The following is a 17,509-nucleotide window of genomic DNA, read 5'->3' as shown; positions in this document are numbered from 1 at the left end:
TTGCATTAGTAAAAACCACCAGTGGCCATGAACCTGGAAAAAAAGAAAGAAAAGTGGAAGACTAAGAAGTGGTTCACACTTCTCTCTCTCTCCCCCCCCCACATGCCCCTTAGGTGTCTATGGGACTGCCACTGGTCTTATAAGCTGGGAAGCATCCCTGTGGGTTCCCAGTTTCTTCAGTTAGGGGAAGGATATGTAAATCATTATATTTAATTTCTACACTGCCCTTCCTTCTAAAGAAACCCAAGGTGACCGACACACAAATAATAAAACAGTTAAAATATCTTTTTTTAAGAACTACCAACAATTCCAATACAAATGCAGACTGTATTATCTGAGTTATTGTGCAGCTCAATAATAATAATAATAGACACCACACTCATAAACAACAGCAGTTGCATTCAGAGTCCTCACATGGAGTTGCCACTTTGAATAAATAGAGGAGAGGGATCAGTGCTGCCTGAGGGCTTACATGCTTCTCAAGGAGTTGTGTGGAGGCTGCCACAAAGTATTAACAGACCAAATGAGAATCAATAGTACTTCCAGTTATCTTAAATAACTTATCAAAAAGCAGCCTTCCAGCGTAAAAAAACTAAACCAGTTGGGAGACCCTGTTTGTTTTTAAATGCACCCACTTTCCTTTCAGATACAAAATGAGCATCCTTTGCTTTATTGCAATTTATGTGTTCATCAGAAAGTTGTTGAGGAGAGCATGGTGGATTGTTTTAATAATAAACTATATAACTCAGTTGAAACATTTTTGTATTTTACTTGCAGACACAGTACAGCTTTATAACAACCAGTGAGCTAAACCAGGAACGGAAACTCGTGCCCCTCCAGATGTTGCTGGACTACAAAGCCCATTAGCTCCAGCCAGCATGGTCAGAGCTGATAGGTATTGTAGCGCATCAACATCTGGAGAGCACAAGGTTCCCCATCCCCAGTCTAAATAAATCACCTTACCTACTTGCTATATATACAGTTCAAGTTTGTTACCTAACCTGAGCCTTCTGGATGAGGTGGTCTGAAAATGTAAATGCCGGGAAGGGAACCTAAGCAACACCTGGGGGATTTTTTTAATTTGATCAGCAGGCCTCCATGCAATATCCTATACATTTATTTATTTAAGTTTTATTTATTTATACCATTTATATCCTGCTCTTCCTCCAAGGTGGCATACAAGCATGGCACTCCCCTGCTCTCCCAGCCTGACACTCTTAACCACCACACCACACTGGCTCTCATCCTGCTCTCTGGCCAGAAACGAACAAAAGGCTCCCAAGGACAGCTTACAGATCTCTACACAACAGTCCCGCCCTGAAGCTTACATTCTTTTTTTTTTTAAAAGACACAAAAAGAAAATGGACTGTGAGCAAGGAGGAAATTTTGGGCTGCTTCTGCTCCCCACCCCAAATGGCAAACAGCTTTGGTTTCCTTTCAAAAGCTGTTTGTCATGCAGTTAGGGTGAGGGGTTGTATCCAATGTTAGTCATGTTCAGAGTAAACACACTGAAATTAATGAACATGACTTAACTTGGGTCCATTAACTTCAGCAGGTCTACTCTTAATAGAACTACAACCTGTGATTACTATAAACCAAGTCTCCTTGGGAGTGGGCAGCTAGTTGTGTGATTTGCTGAATCCTGGCTATAAAACCTGATTTTGCTCAAAGCCAAATTGAAAACAGGCAGCCGGGGGGGGGAGGGGGAGGGATACCTTGTGGAATTAGTTGTGGCAGGTATTACTCCACTAGTGTCGTCTGTCGCCTCTGAAGATGGTGGTGGCGTAGTGCCAGGAGGCGGAGGAGGTGCTGTTATTGTGGCTACTCCTGTAGTGCTAGACACGGTCACTCCTGCTGGTAGTGCGTTGTAATAAGTTGCCATGTCAATTCCTGGTGGCGGAGGGGCAAGGCAGTACGATCCGTCTGGCAGCATGTAGTAACTGTAATACATGGCTGCCACGGTTGCTGTAAAAAGAAGGTTTATGATCAACGCTTCAGGCAGTTTGAGGAGGAAAGAAAAACTCACACAGCAACACAGATTCCACAGCCCATCCCCTGCACTGTTGCCACAAGTGGAGCGTCACATTTCAAACCTCCTAATGTGTTATCCATTTTTGTGTAGAAAATGAGAAACAGCATTCTGTCAACACATTTGGGTGAAATGAGGCAGACACATCCAAGGCCAAATGGAAACAGCAGCAGGATGAACACAGAAGTGGAAAGATATGAAAAGAACCTTTAAAACGTGCAATTCTTCCCTTCACAACTTTAGAATTCGCTTTTAGGTAAATTAAAATCAAGCTTGCCTGATTAAAATTAGGAAAATGCAGTAGCTTTCTATGAAGAATTGCTTTCTTTCGGACCAGAGAAAGCAGCTCTCAGAGACTTCAAATTTCAACAGGACTGTAAAATGTTTTTACTGCTATAGTTGAGCCTTCTCAGCATCTTTAAATTTTGCATCAAGTAAAGATGCTTAAGCTGCCCAACATGAACAATTTTGTATAACCTATTAAACATAATCCGTGCTTGGCAGGCACGGAGAGGGGGCACTGAAGCTCTGTCTTCAACTACTGGAAATCTTTCCGCCATCCCAGCATCTGTTTCAGAAAGTCTGTCTTGCACACTTTCAAGAATGCCTTCACAGCGTTCAAAACTTGCTTTGTATTTGATTATCTACTATATATTTTGGAAACTTGTTCATCTGATCGCTGTGCATTTGAGCACCTCTTAACATATCGTAACCAAATTTTGCATGATGGTTCCTGAAATCAAGGAGCAGGTTTTTGTCTATGTCTTGATACAATTGGACATCATTTTGAATGAAGATGTACAAAGGAAGCTGAAATGACGACATAGCCTTGATTACCACTTTCAGTTAATGTTTTTGTACATCTAGGACAGAAATGTAGTAGCTACCAATGTTAAGCCTAGTGATTACCCGCAGGACTGTTATCATCCCTGTTCCTACCTGTAAAAAAGGAAAGGAATAAAAATATCTTGGGTAGCAACTCCCTGCCAACAGGATAGCGAGCTGCTAGGAAGTAACCGTATCAGCCAGCCCTTTGGGTTTAAAGGCCTATGCTTCTCAGTTCAGCATTTTGGATGCTTATGAGAGGAGCTGGACAAATGATTAGACTGGGGAGGATAAGCAGCAGGTTAAGAAGCAGAAATCACTTGTGAAATTAATGGAGTCAACTCACATCAAAGCCAGTTTGCAGAACCAAAGTTACCACAGTAAAGGGTTTGAAATGCCTACACTTCTGAGGATTCTGGAGGTGATCAAGGGCACACCCAATTTGTGTGGGAGAACAGGTAGGCACACTGGGCCTATCTTACAATGTCCCCAAATGTACCCTCTAGGACATGTCCAGTATTCCCCTGGAGCTAAGCATAGAAACAAAATATTAGTAATGGTCACAACTTTTCAGGGAAGATTGTACACCGATGCTGACCCTTTCATCAACGAGCCCAGGGTTTATTACAGTTTGTTCCTGCAATTTGTTTCTAGAGGAATCCACAGAATTCTCAGTAACACAAAACTATACAATTGTGCACCCCAAAAAGAAAGTGGACAGCTAATGCCCCTGGTGAGTTAAATATAGTCACATTTCAGGACTCAGCCAGAGAGAAGGTAAAGAGGATGGGAAACTACGTGTCCAGTGTCAAAGCGTGACATGACTATAATCTTAAAATATTCAGATTTGCAACAATTTTGTTGTTTACCATCACTGCTGCCTGTGATACAGCAATACCAATTTAAAATAGTTCAGCTGTTTGTGAAATAATCACCTTGCTGTCGTGAATTGTGACAAGTCTGCATAATTCATGCATTCCACAGGCACAAAAAAAACGATGAAGATCTTTACTCCCAAGACAAAAAAGCCCCTTCAAGTTCACAGCTGTTAATGTGCTAGTCATTTAAATATATATGTAGAAATCCCTCAAGATCCTCTGTGGCGCAGAGTGGTAAGCAGCGGTAACGCAGCCAAAGCTCTGCTCACGGCCAGAGTTCGATTCCAACGGAAGGAGGAAGTCGAATCTCCGGTAAAAGGGGTCGAGGTCCACTCAGCCTTCCATCCATCCGTGGTCGGTAAAATGAGTACCCGGCATATGCTGGGGGGGGGTAAAGAAAGGCCAGGGAAGGAACTGGCGATCCCACCCCATACATACGGTCTGCCTAGTAAACGTCTCAAGACGTCACCCTAAGAGTCGGAAACGACTCGCACTACAAGTGCAGGGACACCTTTTACCTTTAGAAATCCCTCATTTATGAGCCATCACCTGAGTATGCCACTGGTTCTCAAACTGTGTAACAGGGAGACTCCCCAAATCATGGAGAAAATGTGTGTGAGTTCCAGTTTCTTTGCAGACACATGTGCATAACACACAAGCGTTGCGAGTGGTACTAAACATGTAGCCCTGCTCTAGATTATAGACAGCAATACTACACACACAAATAATGCTGCTCCTCACCTGTAAACTCCCTTGGCTGGACAGCATGTGCACACTTATTTTGCTTCTGTAGATCAGTAAGTAAGAAAGCCAAGCCATGCTGGCTACTGGAACAATTGGCTATCAAATCCACCTAAAATTTGTTGACCCCTTAAGAAAATAAGACCCTGCTGGATCAGGCCAATGGCCCATCTAGTCCAGCATCCTGTTCACAGTGGCCAACCAGATGCTTATGGGAAGCCCACAAGCAGGGCATGAACACAAGAATACTCTCCCCTCCTGCAGTTTCCAACTACTGGTATTTAGAAGCATACTGCCTACAACTGTGGAGGGAGAATATAGCTCTTGGAAGCACAAAAGCAAATCTTAAGTGCAACAGTGCTCTTGCCACTTTTGATTCCCTGCACCTTGGGTTCACAGCCTCTGACAGTGGAGGCTAGTACCTATTGACAGCTTTATCCTTGGCTGTAAGACCCTCTTCTTGGCTGTAAGACCCTCTCCCTGCTTGCTAGTCTTTTTCCACCTGGCCTGGAAGGGTGGGGCCTTGACTGACTATAGCTATAATAGGTATCATTACCTGAAGATGCCAGAGACCATCTTGGCCGTAAGACCCTCTCCCTGCTTGCTGGCCTCTTTCCACCTGGCCTGAAAGGGTGGGCCCTTGACTGACTGCAGCTGTTAAAGGTATCACTACCTGAAGATGCCGGATACCACTTTGACTGTGGGGTGTTGTTTAGGGACTTCTGTTTGGGTAAAAGTTTAATTTCTGATGGTTGGTTTTTTGTTTTGCTGTTATTGGGATTATGCTTCTGTATTTTATTGTTGGATTTTATTAGGAATTATGATGTATCAATTTATTGTATGTTTTTATGATGTTTTTGTTAGCTTATTACAGTGAGTTGTGTAACTTTTTTTTCTGTTCATGTTGTAAGCCGCTTTGTGCTTAAATTGTTATGGAAAGGCGGCATACAAATAAACAGTGATGATGATCCTTTGTGAATTTGTCTCATCCTCTTGTAAAGCATTCCAAGTTGGTGGTCATCTTATATGAGCAGCTTCCCATAAAACCCCTTCAGATAAAATAGTCTTGAAAATTTATTCTGTACCATATTTTTGTTTCAATACTGAGCACTCTCCTTCTGAAAAGCATTTATTGCTTTTTCTTCATTTTCTTTGCTCACAAATTCTGCTGCTTTGTTTTCTCTCCTATTGTTGCTGCTGAATTAAGTCATTTTGTTTATTGTTTTAATATGAATTACTTTTACAGATGTCTTTTATATATAGCTGCTCTGAAGGCCCTTTTCGGGCCCTTACAAAGACCAAATCTTTCCCAAAGCAGAACTCCCTGAAGTATTCTACCCTCATTCTCTCTCCTGTATGAATCACTTCAATCTACCTTTATGGTTCCTCTTTATCCAAGCCCCAAACATTCTTGACCATCCATATAAAGGTATTTGTAGGGTTGATATGGATGCTGATGCAACTTGGTTGACCCAAACCAGTTCTCATATTTGAACGAAACATGCACCACTTTTACAAAGGCTCCAAACTAGCACGGCAACAAGCAATATAGTTAGGGTAGCTCAATTATAACGCAACCTTTGGCAGTTCAAAGAGGAAGTACTGGCTAAAGCCTATGCTTTCAAAAATCTCAGGCAATATCTCAGGCACACTCACAGTGCAAAACAAAATGCTAAATAAATGATATAAAGAGAGCAGACATCTAGTGGAAACCAAAACTATTCTAGAAAGAAAACCTGAAGAGCTAAGCCACATTCACATGATCAAATCCTGGTCTAATAAGCCAGACATGGGCAAGCTGCCTCACAAAACTCCTTTTGCTGCTGCTTTGCTCCTTCCTTTGTGCAAGCTGCGAAACAAACCCAAAAGCCAGGATTCCGAAGCCAACTTTAAACCATGGCCAGGGTTTGATTATAAGAATGTGCCAAAGAAACACTCTATTTCAAAGAAGCCATCGATGCACATTTATACATAAAATGGTGGCTCATATAGCGTAGGCTGCTCTAAACAGAAATTCCATGGATAACCTGGTGAGCCAATGTCATAAACCAATGTCACATGACATGACAAAGTAGGAGAGGGGCCATCTCTCAGTAGTAGCTTGCACTCAGGAAGTCCCAGGTACAACCCTGGCATCGCCAGTTAAAAGGGTCTGATACCACATGATGATCCCTGCCTGAGATCATGGAGAGCAAGTGACAATCCAGCGTAGACATTGTGGGAGATAGATAAATATTCTGGCCTGGTATGAGGCAGCTCTCTATATCCTAATACAGGAATTTGTGGCTCTCCATGTTGATGGACTCCAATTCTCTTCAGTTGCAGTATGTCCAACAGTGATGCGAGTTGTAGTCCAGCAGCATCTGAAAGGCCACAGGCCTCTCCCACACACCCCCATGCAACCCCACATTTTTTCTAACAATTTTATTTTGAAAATAACTACTACTGCTACTACTCTTTCTCTATCAAATGAGAATCCTGCTTCATCTGCTATTTTGTGGGTGTTAAAATGTCTGCCTTTTAAATATAACATGGGTTATGGTTTTGGAAGTAAGCTGGCTCAAAAATATAGGTCATACGGTTCATCCTATTTGCTTTAATATAACTTGAGTTACTGAAAAGTGATCCTGTAGGGACCCTAAAAGGTCTATGTGCACTTTGATATCAAATCTTTCATTTATCAGTTACGATGAGTTTCTTATCCAAAACGATCTAATTATTTCAACAGAGTGATTGCTGCTTAAGGCTTTTCCTGCTGATAATCTACATTCTTTTAAAGGAAGGGATATGGTGTCACAAGAGAGCGATCCTTACCCAGCATCTTAAAATAAATTGAATGTATCTATACAAAATCATCTAGAAACTTTATTTTGAGAGATAAGCAAAAGGTCAGCCTTCAGCAGTTATGTTTACAAGCTTGTCAAGGTAAGATGCAGACAGAAACAATTTGCTTCAAAATGTAATAATGCTACAACTTTGCCTGGAAAGAAAGAATGAGGCTCTACACTACTGAATTCCTGAAGAACCAGTTTTTCCCTCAAAGAAAAGGCAGTAGCCACCACACTAAAATTTACTAAGATAAATTACCTTTAAAAAAAAAATCAGAAGAAATAGTTATCAGTAGCCTATGCATGAATGTTTTAAGAACACATTTTAAAGTAAACTAGTTCATTCTTTCACATCTTAACAGTAGAGAAATAAAGTTCCCAGGACTTGAGAATTATTAATAACCACAAGAGTTCTTATCTAAGATATGTGAAACACTTTACAGAAACAGATAAAAACACCTTAAAATATTAGATACATTGTGGAATAATCTGGGATAGTAACCTGCAAGTGTTAATTCAAATTCCATCTGTAAGGATGGACCAAATTAGAGAAATCTCTTAATTTTATATGTCTTTATTTTAAAGTGGTAATCATAAAACTAGAAGCTAAGATAATGGAGAAGGCATTGAAAACATTTCTAGGGAAAAGCTACACAGTATTATGCCAATAAAAACCCACATTTATTTGTTTTCATTTAAAGCATTTCTAGACTGCCCTTCATCAAATTGCTTCTGGGGCAACATACAACATATACTATTTCTTGTTTAAGCAAGCTCTTTCCAATCTGTGAGGTCTCCATGAGAATTTTAAGCCAACCTAGAAGCTTCCCAGAAGCCTGTCATCTTAAAAGCAAAACAAAATCCAATGCTAAGAATCTGAAATACAAGTTTCAGCACCATGCAGAGAGCTTTAAAACTGAAAGGCATGCAGAAAGAAATCAAGCGTTTTTCCATTCAGATTTCTAAGCAATGTAATTGCAGAACACATTTTCATAATAACTTGACAGGTAACTTCTGTCACATGGACAAAATCACAATCAACAGACTTGTGGGAAAACAGGGCATCGCCAGCTACCAACTACTGTTCGGCAGTTGAAAACACAAGCCAACATTGGTTGCAAATTAAGTTCCTGGTGAGAAGTACTACGCATTACAAGAACATGGATGTCATTTGGCTGTTAAGAGGCAAATGCTAATGAAAGGATAAACTTTTGTAAGCATGCCTAGGACCAGTCAGGAAACAAAATATTTCTCTAAGACTTTATGTATTATATGTCAGTTTCTCATGTATTTTGCCCATATCATTAAGTAGGATAGCTGCTCTTCAGTAGTTCACATACTGTTTCTGGCAAATGACTGCAACCAGCCCTGAGCCCATGGGAGTAACACAAGTTATAAACAACAGCCAACTCATCTTTCTAGTCTTATTTTCTGAAAGATCAGATGCAGTACTGTGGACGAGGAGGCTTGGAGAGAGCAACTTCAAAGCAAAGGCTCTCCAAGATTTAAGAGGAAAGTTAAACCCATTTATCAAGGGCAATGCAATTGCATATGACAAGCCCATACACTGTGGATTTGTTCAATGTTCAATTTGTTCCACGATTTGATTGTGGAGAAGGGTGCCGACCTTGTGTGTATTACCGAAACCTGGGTGGGTGAGCAGGGAGGAGTTGCTCTTTCCCAGCTTTGCCCACCTGGGTATTCGGTGCAGCACTGTGGTAGATCTGAGGGCCGGGGAGGCAGGGTTGCTGTGGTCTATCGGAGTTCTTTCTCTCTCACTAAGCACCCTGTCCAGACGGCGACTGGTTTGGAGTGTCTTCATCTTGTGCTGGGCCAAGGAGACAGATTGGGAATACTATTGGTGTACCGCCCACCTTGCTGCCCAATGGCTTCCCTAGCTGAGCTGACGGAGATAGTCTCGGAGGTATTGTTGAGATCCCCCAGACTTGTGGTACTGGGGGATGTCAACATTCATGCCGAGGCTGTCTTGTTCGGGGCAGCTCAGGACTTCATGGCCTCCATGACAACCATGGGGCTGTCTCAAGTTGCTACTGGCCCGACGCATGTATCAGGACATACTCTTGATTTGATCTTCGCCACTGGTCATGGAGATGGTGATCTGAGGGTGGGGTATTTTTCATCTACTCCATTGTCATGGACAGATCACCGCTTGCTGAGCTTTAGACTCACGGCAACACTTTCCCTCTGCAGAGGTGGGGGACCTATTAAGTTGGTCCGCTCCCGGAGGCTTATGGATCCTGTTGCTTTCCAGAGCGCTCTGGGAGTTTTTCCGGCTGATAGCACTGGTGCTCCTGTCGAGGCCATGGTCGATCTGTGGAATGCGGAGATGACCCGGGCCATTGACATGATCGCTCCCGCACGCCCCCTTCGGTGCAGAACTCAAACAGCACCGTGGTATACCCCGGAGCTGAGAGTGATGAAGCAAGAGAGAAGGAGGCTACAGTGCAGGTGGAGGCAAACTCCTGACGGACGTAGTCATTCTTTGGTGAGTGCTTCCACTAAGTTGTATGTAAAAGCGGTTAGGGCGGCAAAAAAGTCATATTTTCCTGCCACCATTAGATCATCTCTTTGCCGCCCAGCGGAGCTTTTTAGGGTGGTACAAGGGATTTACATTCTGGCCCTCCTGATACTAAGGAAACATCGGAAGCTCACTGCAACGAATTTGTGGAGCACTTCCAGGATAAGATTGCTTGCATCCGTCGGGACTTTGACTCTGATGTTATGACAGATGACTCCACTGAAGTGTCCAGAGCGCGGTCTTGTCCTTCATTGTTGGATGAGTTTCAGTTGGTACAGCTCGAGGAAGTGGACAAGGTGCTTGGAATGGTGCGGGCGACCATGTCTGCCCTTGATCCTTGCCCATCTTGGCTGGTGAAGGCCAGCAGGGCTGTAACCACCGGCTGGGCCAAAGAGGTGATAAACACCTCCTTGAGAGAGGGAGTAGTCCCTGGTAGTCTCAAGGAGGCAGTAGTGAGACCTCTTCTAAAGAAACCTTCTTTGGACCCAGATATTTTGAACAACTATAGACCGGTGGCGAATGTCCCTTTTTTGGGCAAGGTCCTGGAGCGGGTGGTCGCCGGCCAGCTCCAGGCGCTCTTGGATGAAACCGATTATCTGGATCCGTTTCAATCCGGTTTTAGGCCTGGTTTTGGCACTGAAACAGCCTTGGTCGCCGTGTATGATGACCTTTGTCGGGAGAGGGACAGGGGGAGTGTGACCCTGTTGATTCTCCTTGATCTCTCAGCGGCATTTGATACCATCGACCATGGTATCCTTCTGGGGAGGCTCGCGGAGTTGGGAGTTGGGGGCACTGCTTGGCAGTGGCTCTGCTCCTACTTAGCGGATCGTCGCCAGAAGGTAGTGCTTGGGGAACATTGCTCGACACCCTGGACTCTCCATTGTGGAGTCCCTCAGGGGTCGGTCTTGTCCCCCATGCTCTTTAACATCTACATGCAGCCTCTGGGTGCAGTCATCAGGAGTTTTGGAGTCCGTTGCCATCAGTACGCTGATGACACGCAACTCTACTTCTCCTTTTCACCTTCTTCAGGTGAGGCTGTTGATGTGCTGAACCGTTGCCTGACCGCGATAATGGACTGGATGAGAGCTAATAAACTGAAACTTAATCCAGACAAGACTGACACACTGTTGGTGAGCTCTTTACCTGCCCAGATGGTGGATGTTCATCCTGTTCTAGATGGGGTTACACTCCCCTTGAAGGAACAGGTTCGTAGCTTGGGGGTCCTTTTTGACCCTTCCTTGTCGCTTGAGGCTCAAGTGGCCTCGGTGGCACGGAATGCGTTTTACCATCTTCGCTTAGTAGCCCAACTACGCCCCTATCTGGACAGTGACGATCTCGCCTCAGTTGTTCACGCTCTGGTAACCTCTAGACTGAACTACTGTAATGCACTCTACGTAGGGCTGCCCTTGAAGACCGTTCGGAAACTTCAGCTAGTGCAAAATGCAGCAGCCAGGTTGTTAACGAGGACCCGCTGGTCTGCGCATATAACACCTGTCCTGGCCCGCCTGCACTGGCTGCCTATTTGTTTCCGAGCCAGATTCAAGGTGCTGGTTTTGACCTATAAAGCCTTACACGGTGTGGGACCACAATACCTTGTGGAACGCCTCTCCCGCTATGAACCTACCCGTTCACTTCGTTCAATATCCAAGGCCCTCCTCCGGGTACCAACTCATCAGGATGCCCGGAGGATTGTTATTAGATCTAGGGCCTTTTCTGTGGTGGCCCCCGAACTGTGGAACAGCCTACCTGTGGAGATACGCCTGGCGCCTTCGGTACTTTCTTTTAGGCGCCAGGTTAAGACCTGGCTATACTCCCAGGCATTTTAATGTTCAATGTGTTTCATTTAATTTTTTTTTTCGTTTAACTTGTTGCTGATTTTATTGTAATTTTATTGTAATATTGTATTTTAATCTTGTTTTGTTCACCGCCCAGAGAGCTATTCGCTATGGGCGGTTTAAAAATGAAATAAATAAATAAATAAATAAATAATGTTTAGGCAGTATGAATTTTGCCCTAAAAAATCTGGATTGCCTGCACACCAAGGAGAGCAGATTTCTGCAACATGTATAACCATTTGCACAATCTCATTTTGCACAATTTATTCTGGAGCAGTTACTATTTTGCATAATTTATTCTTGTTTTTTTAGTGATGAATGGGGGCCAGGAAGCAATGCAGGACACCATGGCTCCACCCCCAAACAGGAACAGTAAGTAAATCAGTTGCCCCTGTGACTTCTGTAAGCATGCCTCATGTATCTTCATTCTTTTGTTTTGCAACCATAAGGGCTAGACACTTAAGAGAAGGCAGGTGCTTTTCAGAATGATGAATTCTGCACTTTTTATGTGCCCGCATAGAATCATAAAATCCATCCATACAAGCCTGGACATGATTGACAAATACATGAAGATTATTTGGCAGTTCCTGCTCACACCAAAATGGACGAACAATATGCTGCTATAAATTTAATCTTGATATTTTAACAAGATTTATTTTGACATCCATAAGAAGAGTTCCAAAAATTTGCTTTGCATTACAAAGTGTTATAGTGTAAACTTTTTGTAGCTTTTATGACCTGCTATTATTATTATTTAATAAAAGATGTAAATCTGAAGTGGCCCAATTACAATTTTCTCTTACACCAAAACATGTTTTAATTGCTGCTTCTACTGTTTTAAGCTTAACCCCAGAACATTCTTTTATTGCCTGATTCCCCCTCTTTTCTGAAGTATTATTGAAGAATGTTAAGATGAGAAGACACCATAAGAAATATTAAGATGGGACAAGATTGATTTTACTGTACTTTTTGCCAGTGTGAGCAATTATATTTCTCTTTTAAGCCAGTGTTTTAGTAGCTTTAAAAAAAAAAGTCACTTGAAGAAAGTCTGACTGGCAGTGTCTGAGGAACAGGAAATGCCATTCCCATCACCTGCCGCCTGATCCTTCTAAAGGGGATCAAATCTAGAACCTTCTGAATGCAAAGCAGTTGCTCTACTGAGCTATGAGCCCTTTGCGGTTGAAAAGTGTATGGCCTTTTTATAGAATTCACCATGAATGATGTTGTATTATTGATAAAAAAGGGTGTGTGCATGCACTGGAACTAATAACACACCCATTTAATCAAGAGCTCCAAGCAAAACAGTAGGTATACAAATACTTTATTCCCAAAATTTCAACAAATTATGAGAACACTGATAGAAAAAAGTCCAGCAGAGGTCTGGATTCCCCCCCCTTGTTTTACACTTTGAGCTCTCGATTCTCTCTTAGTGTTTTGTGTATTGCCATGTATCAGGGCTATGTGTTTTGTAAGGTTTTGTTTTGAAATGCGCTTATGGGAAGCATCAGAATGGCATGGGGGTATTTTCAATTTAACATTGCGGAACGCGAAAAATCGATGCTGGCTATAGTATACAGCCACTCTCGTGGCTGCATAATAAGACTTTATTCATATAGTAGATGCTAATGGTTCAAAAGGTGTTTTTTAAGAGCTGACAACACTTTATGCAAATCCCATGTTGGGAACTGATGTTGGACAGGCACACCTCTTAAAAACTGTTTCAGATATGGATGAGCACCAAGTGTCTCAGATGGAGACTTGGACAGCACGGTTGCAATGTCGATGCTTGTCTGCACAGTGTACTGGGTTTCAAACCCTGCTTCAGACAGTTGTGTAAAAAAGATCACAGTTGCAATGCCTGCCTTCTGTGATCTCACATGATTTTTGTTGCACCAGTGTAAAAAAAGCAACTTAGGTGTACTGATAGTTTCTTATTGTGGAAGGTCTTTGGGAGGCCAATATATCGGTAACCACCTCCAGTGGCAAACCTGCTCTCAATAACTTTCTCCACTCAGCCTCTGCACGGTTAAGCTCAACCATTCTAGATTGGGATATTTCAGAGGCCTCTGTAGTAGATCTGGATGAACATCTAAGTTGATAAGTTCTTAAAACTATGGCCTCCTCGGCCAATATGTGGTGATAAGAAAGAGACTGACCCTGTCTAGCCTCACTTTCTTCAGCACTCGAGCCAACAGCAGAATTGATGGAAAGATATAAAGTTTTCCCATCAGTCAGGGAGAGTTCAATGTGTCTATGCCTTCCCCTACCAATGACAGGTACAATACCTCTGCAGCTGACGATTGACACTGGAAGCAAAGAGATCCACATCCATTTTTCCAAACCACTTGCAAAGCCATTTAAACACCTCCTTCTGCAGTTGCCACTCTCTCGGCAACACATCCTGTCAGCTCGGCCAGTCCTCTTGTACATTGTCCACCCCTCACATATACCCCACTGTGAGGGACTTCAAGGATCTCTCCACCCACGCCAACAGTTCTGATGCTTCCTGATGGAGAACCTGTTATTTGGTTCCTCCTTGATGACTGATAAATGCCTTCACTGAGTTGTTGTCAGTTCTCAACATCACTTGCTTGAGGCCACATAGAGGCATGGAATGTTGCAGTACAATTGTGTAGCCCTCAACACCAGTAAGTTTATGCTTTGTTTTACTTCCTGAGGTATCCATGTTCCTTGAACAAGCTCGCCCCTGCAATGAGCACCACAATCTTTTAGACTTGTGCCTGTTGTCACCACTTCCCTTGATGGATACTTCAGAAGCACACCTCTGTGTAGATTGCAGGCCTTTGTCCACCATCTTAAAGCCACTTACAACTGGCCTGTTAGAGGAACCAGTACTATTTGCATTTGAAGTGCCCAGTGCAGGGGATGAGTATGGAATCTGGCAATCTAGCCCATGATGTAACTTGGATAGCAGAAACCTACATCTCTAAGACCTTTGCTAAGGTCATAAGTTCCTCCGTTGTCTTCCTCAGCAATGGTTAAATGGCCATCTATCTTCTCTACCTGTGAAATCCTCCAGCACAGCATCTTCATCCCTGGAAAGGAAATGTTTGAATACTAGAGGAGAAATTGGAGCACCAATTGTTGGTCAGTGAAGCAGGCTGTGAGACTCACAGACAGGGTTTTTAGCAAAGAGAGTGAAACCTGAAGCAGAAGGGTTAAGCTGTGAGAACAGAGCGCCAGGTTTGCCAAGGTCAGTAGCTGGCTGGGAAGCCTGATAAGGTGGGATGCTTGGAAAAACTCAGTGTGGGGGAAAAGCTGTCTGTGAAGAGAACTGTGTCTAATGTCTTTGCCTAGTAAAGACTCTTACAAGAAACTTGCCTGGCCTGGCTTATTCCTGTTCTATGCGACTCTTGGATTCCATCCTTGTATGATCTATACACGCACATGCCAACAGGGGTTATGGGCCCAGCTTATCATACAAGGTAGCGGGTTCGAGAGCAGTTGACGTGACGTTGGTGCAGAGAGAAACAAAGTGCAAGTAAGAGGCAAGTAAGAGAGGACAACATGGCTGTAAACCTGTTATCCGGGATGCCGATGGAGAGGCTGAATGCTGTAAACTACTCCAGCTGGAAATGGAGAATGAGAGCAGTTCTGATTAAAGAAGATTTGAATGATGTTGTAGAAAAAACCCCTCCGGTAGCTCCTTCAGCAGCGTGGTTGAAGAAAGACGAGAAAGCGAAGGCTTTTATTACTCTGGGGCTGTCTGATTCTCAACTGTTGCTGGTGAGTAATGAGCCGACAGCTAATCAGATGTGGGAGAAGCTAAGAGCCGCTCATGTGCAGCAAACTGCAGGGAGCAGGCTGTGTTTAGCACGGAAACTTTATCAGATGCGTTTTACAGATGAAGTGACTATGACAGAGCATCTGGCTGAATTTCGTAGATTAAATGCTGAGCTGCAAGATAGAGGAGTGCATCATAGTGACATTCAGATGGTCTATATACTGTTATCTTCATTTGATCAAAAATGGGATGTCACGGTCTCTAGCCTGGAAGCTTACCAGACGGAAACCTAAATTTGGACTTTGTAGAACAGAAACTTCAACAAGAGTGGAATAGAAGACAAGGGAATAAGAAAACAGAGTTAAAAGAGACTGTGGCTGTACAACAACAACAAAATCAAAGAAACAGGCAAGAGAATAAAATGTGTTACTTTTGTGGGTCCCGTGGACATATACAGAGACATTGTTTAAAGAAGAGGAATAACAGGGACTTTGAAAGTCAGAGAACAAGCGTGAACTTTGTTACTAAGGAGGACAATAAACTCATTAACTCTAAGTGGCTTCTCGACAGTGGAGCGTCTAATTGCCTAATCACAGACTCTAGTTTATTTTACACTTCAAAGCCGGCGCAGGAGAAGATTTATCTGGCTGACGGATCGACTCAGGACGCGATTGCAAAAGGCACGCTCAGGTTGAGTACTTTGGGAACTATATTAACAGATGTGTTATTGGTTTCTGGTTTAAAATATAACATTCTATCAGTAAGAAAATTGGCTCAAATAGGTTGTAAAGTTACATTTGAAGGGGATAGATGTTTTGTGAGAAAGGATGGTGAAATATGCATGCAAGGGAAATTACAGAACCAAATGTTTATGGTTGAGTGCAATCTTGATAAACCCACGTGTGCCTGGATAGGAGTTAATAAAAATAAACATGATAATTGTTTACATGAATGGCACAGAAAATTAGCACACGCACATTTCGAAAAGGTACAAAACACCCCAAAGCATAGTCAAGATTTGAAATTAACACATTGTGAGCATGTGGATGAGTGTGAAGTATGCTATAAAACAAAAATGACTGTGACTCCGGTAAATAAGAGCTGTGAAAGCACGACCACTGAACCCTATCAGCTCATACATGTGGATTTGGCTGGACCTTTCCAGCGCTCAAAAGGTGGAGCAAGGTTTTATTTAGTGATTGTGGATGATTTCTCCAGATTTACACATGTGTTCTTATTGAAAAAGAAAAGTGAAGCAGAAGAGAAACTGAAGGCATTTATACAGAGGACAGAGACACAATATGGGGTTGTTATCAAAAATATCAAATCAGATCAAGGTGGGGAATTTACCAGTAATTCATTTAAAACATATTTGGAAAAGAAGGGAATAATACAGAGTATCACTGCTCCCTTCAGCCCATCCTCCAACGGAACTGCAGAGAGGAGGAACCGGTCATTGCAGGATTCAATGAGAGCCATGCTAGCAGATGCTGATATGAATAACACTTATTGGGGTGAATGTATTCTGTACACTGTTTATATTCAGAACTGTCTCATGCACAGAACAATAGGCATGTCTCCCTATGAGAAACTGATTGGAAGAAAGCCCAGGGTGAAACACATAGAACGTTTTGGGGCAAAATGCTGGGTACATGTTGCAAAACAGAAAAGGCATGGTAAATTAGGCTCAAGAGCTCAGGCAGGACGCATTTTGGGATTTCAGAATTCATATTATAGTTTGGTTGCCTGAGAAACAACAAGTAGTGTTAAGCAGAAGCATGAAGGTGATAGATAAACCTTGGAGAGACAGTCAAACAGTTATCCTAGATAGTGCAAGCAAGCAGGAAGCAGCAGATGTTCCTTTTGGGCAGCAAATTCCATTAAGAACTGCATTGACTGATCTAATACACGGTGGCAAACGTACTGTAAAAAGGCTGAGAAGTGAAGACATGGCAATGCAAGATACAGAAATGCCAAGTACAAGTGCAGACACAGGTGCAGGTCCAAGTAAAATAGAGAGTGAGGAAGAAATGGAAATAGATAATGTTAGGAGATCAGAAAGAAAAACGAAAGGTCAACCACCTCAGAG

The 17,509-nt window shown here is 42.8% G+C and overlaps 1 protein-coding gene across 3 annotated transcripts in view; it reads right to left on the bottom strand.

The window, feature by feature from the left end:
* Window positions 1-17,509, bottom strand: part of SFSWAP (splicing factor SWAP) — a 137,607-nt gene that overhangs the window by 81,437 nt on the left and 38,661 nt on the right. For all 3 annotated transcript variants that reach the window (XM_061602318.1, XM_061602320.1, XM_061602319.1), the window contains exon 8: window positions 1,716-1,965. In XM_061602318.1, coding sequence (XP_061458302.1) covers window positions 1,716-1,965 — 250 coding nt within the window. The remainder of the gene's footprint in view (window positions 1-1,715; window positions 1,966-17,509) is intronic.

Source organism: Rhineura floridana, chromosome 19 (genome assembly GCF_030035675.1).
Source record: "Rhineura floridana isolate rRhiFlo1 chromosome 19, rRhiFlo1.hap2, whole genome shotgun sequence".
Classification (NCBI taxonomy): Eukaryota; Metazoa; Chordata; class Lepidosauria; order Squamata; family Rhineuridae; genus Rhineura; species Rhineura floridana.
This window is presented reverse-complemented; position numbering and strand designations above follow the sequence as displayed.